This window comes from Trichoderma citrinoviride, assembly GCF_003025115.1.
Source record: "Trichoderma citrinoviride strain TUCIM 6016 unplaced genomic scaffold BBK36scaffold_14, whole genome shotgun sequence".
Classification (NCBI taxonomy): domain Eukaryota; kingdom Fungi; phylum Ascomycota; class Sordariomycetes; order Hypocreales; family Hypocreaceae; genus Trichoderma; species Trichoderma citrinoviride.
Genome location: NW_020194722.1, coordinates 636,441 through 639,721, shown reverse-complemented (window position 1 = coordinate 639,721; position 3,281 = coordinate 636,441). Strand labels below are relative to the sequence as shown.

The following is a 3,281-nucleotide window of genomic DNA, read 5'->3' as shown; positions in this document are numbered from 1 at the left end:
ATTCTGGTTGCCGAGAGTTATCTTACACAAACGTAAGAATGGGCTATTAGTCTATTACAAAGATATAGGGCAAGTGATAGGCAAAGTGATAGGCAAAGAGTGGATTGAGGGGGAGGCGAAAAAAGGCCATGAATCTGACGCGGCCGGCCATGTGCTTGTCAGCTTCTAATCTTGCTGTGTTTATTTGCTAGCGCTGGTCCTCTTTGTACCGGAGAATTAGTGATTACAATTTGATACCATTTCTCCTCTTTCCCGACTCATACCGTCTCTGTCTTTTGGATCCGAGTCGTGTATGTAGATTGATTATCAGCTGAGCTATAACTCTTGGCCACCGAATGTATACGAGTGCCGCGTCACTGCTGAATAGTATAATCCAGATACCCGGTGTAGCAAGTAAGACGAAGTAGGCGAGGCAGGGACAAGGAAGAGCCATCGTCGATTCTATGCATAGACAAACGGCCCTATATGCGACAAGGACGTGGTAGTACTCTATTTTGGCACATGGCGATGCATGATATTCAAGCTCGACGGTCACATCGAGCCACATGACTGAGCATATAGTAATCAGCTCAGGAATTCCAACGCCCCCCCTGGCGATGATCATTTTCACCACCCCGGTGCTATCCTAGCCCGCTAACTGAAGTGTCTTCTCATCATCATCACAAATTGCCCTTGCTGCCGCTGCCGCTGCCGCCTCGGCCAGGAGGCATCCGCAGGGCCGCCCTGGAGACCTCCTCCTCGACCCTGGCCTTCTGCAGCGAAAAGGCCGGGTCCTCTCGAGCGCCGCACGAGCACGGGAAGCCTTTCCAGTCGTACCGGCCCACGCCGGCGCCGCACTTCGGGTTGGGGCACGCGAGCCGGCCGCTCAGCTCACCCTTCTCCAGCTCGGCGCGCATCCAGCTGAGGGGCTCGACGAAGAAGTGCTGGCAGAGCGGGCTCGAGGGCGGCGGCGGCGGAGAGGGGACTCCGTTGTCGCCGTCGTCCTCAGTGGTCCCCGACGCGCGCGGCTGGTGTGGGACGATGAAGGGCCCTGTGGCCAGGATGCGGCGGCATTTCTTGCAGCGGAGCTTCCGGTCCGCCGTTGGGGCCGAAGAAGGCAACGATGACGATGACAAGGGCGAGGCTGACGGATCTGACGTTGACTGAGCTGCAGCCTCGTCCTCGAACCACAGCTGTGACGGCGCCTGTCCCACGGCGAGACTCTCCCTGGCGGCGCGTTGATACAGCCACCTCTGGTAGATGGGCTGGGCCTCCATATCGCCGTCGGCAGGGCAGCCCATCTGCCACCATAGATCGAGCTGGGCCATGAAGCCCGTGTTGGGGCCGGCAAGGGGTCGCGTCTGCTTGATGAGCGCCAGGGCTGCCCGAACGGGCTCGCTAAAGGACCTGTAGCTGTCTTCCGGATGCTGGTCTTCAGGTAGAGTCGCAGCCAGCTGTGAGCCTGCAGGGCCGGTGAAGCGATCCGGGTAACGCCAGAGAAGGTAGGCGATGATGGCGGAGATGGAACGAGATTTTCCGGCGGCGCAGTGGACGAAGACGGCACCGCGTTTGGGGGGGTTCCGTGGAGGTGATCCTGAATTTGAGGTTTGAGCTGGTGCTGCTGCTGAATTTGATGTGGACTGGCCTGGCTCCTTGGAGGCATCCAGGCTGATGCTCTCAACTGCCTCCACTACACTAGCCACAGCATCGCTGTTGGAGCTCTGGTGCTGACTCCTCCCGCTCCGGAGGCCCTCGTCGATGAACTTGACGGCCCTTGGCAGCTCAATGAGGAGATCCGAGTCTTCGACATCGTCAATGTCAATGAGAAGATGCTTGAACGGCTTGCCGTACTCGGAAAAGGGCTCGTCCTTGAAGTTTTTGAGACTGGAAGGGTTGAAGGAGACGAGGGACAGGACGTGTGTGATCTTGCGGTCCAGAAGCGATTGTGAGCGGCGGAGGGCCCATAGACTGTAGAGGGGTTCTTGCATTAGCTGTGGTGTGACTTTTAGTTGATGGTTTGACATTAAATGTATCAAGACGTATAGATGTGTAAGCACCATACACATGGGAACATATCTTCATCAGCAATATTGGCATCAACATCGAACACTCACCCTCCGACATAGAGATTGGGCACCCCCTCGATTGTGCTCAGCGCCATCTCGATGACGCTCTTCTCCAGGGCGTTGTGCGCCGCCACTTCGAGCCGATGGCCAACCTGCTCCCTCCCGCCCTCGACAGGGGGGACGTCTGCCGGCACTGAAGCCGATTTATCTGATGACGGGGCCACGATGGTGGTGTGTAACAGGCTGCTTTGGCCTGTTGACTTATGAAGGTTTGCTTTTATGTATGAATTGAAAGAGTAAATGACGAGATATGAGCTGAGAGCCGAAGAGAAGAGAAAGTCGTTGCTGATGGATAGAGTCTGTCTGATGAGTGTGATCGAAGAGGGGAAAATCCGTCTGTATCGACCCCTGTCTGTGAGCTCTGATCTAAGCCGAAGTAAATATGCGAAAACCTCTAGAATATGGTGAGTCTGAAGGCTTCAATGCAGCATTCAGGTAAACGACCGTCGTATCAGTTGCGCAGCTGTTGGGTTCATGAGGCAGCAATCAATGTTCATCCTCTTGAAGCTCACTCGTCACATGCAGTTTTCAGTTTTCAGCTTTTTGCCGTGTACAGCCACACCAACTCTGCGTAGCACAGCCACAGTTACCCCTCCCTCAGCCTTACAGCAGGGCTGGTCAGCCTCGTCTCGCCGCAGTCCCCTATATCCCGCCCCCAACCCGCCCCAAAGCGCCCTAAAACTGCCCTACAGCAGCACCTGCCCACAGGTGCTACAGCGCTATGCCGAGTGCGGCCCCAGCGCGCTCTGGCCGCTAAACGGGCTGCAAGCTGCCAGTGGGTTTCACCGGCACTTTTTCTGCGCGAGAGCGCCGGGCGAACTGATTGATCGATACATGTACGATCCAACACGATGCGAGGCAATAACTCCGGTCGATACCTCACATGCTGCTGCTGCTGTGCTCGATGATGTACATGCATGTATACCTCTCTTACACACCCTCTTGCTCGAATCTACATACACTAGCACAATCTAGCTGCTGAAGCGACTTGCCTCTTCATTCTCATGGTTGAAGTGAAATGATGTACAGCTACATCTTGAGCTGGCGAAGCAACAGCAGCAGGAATTGAAACATGTACAAACTCCCGCATTCACACGCCCCTCCAAGACGCACGGCAGACGACAAGGCACAGCTACAGGCGCCAAAGCGTGCAGGTCCATGTGCGGAATCTTTCAT

At 55.7% G+C, this 3,281-nt stretch overlaps 1 protein-coding gene across 1 annotated transcript; it reads right to left on the bottom strand.

The window, feature by feature from the left end:
* Nucleotides 1-396: 396 nt before the first annotated feature.
* Nucleotides 397-2,594, bottom strand: BBK36DRAFT_1136398 (tyrosine protein phosphatase). The gene is given in 7 exon segments (XM_024892963.1): nucleotides 397-417; nucleotides 487-547; nucleotides 651-1,947; nucleotides 2,094-2,272; nucleotides 2,337-2,407; nucleotides 2,547-2,557; nucleotides 2,577-2,594. 2 exon segments carry the CDS (start codon nucleotides 2,138-2,140, stop codon nucleotides 660-662), a joined length of 1,335 nt encoding a protein of 444 aa, XP_024746490.1. The 5' UTR covers nucleotides 2,141-2,272; nucleotides 2,337-2,407; nucleotides 2,547-2,557; nucleotides 2,577-2,594; the 3' UTR covers nucleotides 397-417; nucleotides 487-547; nucleotides 651-659.
* Between the last annotated feature and the right edge of the window lie 687 nt (nucleotides 2,595-3,281).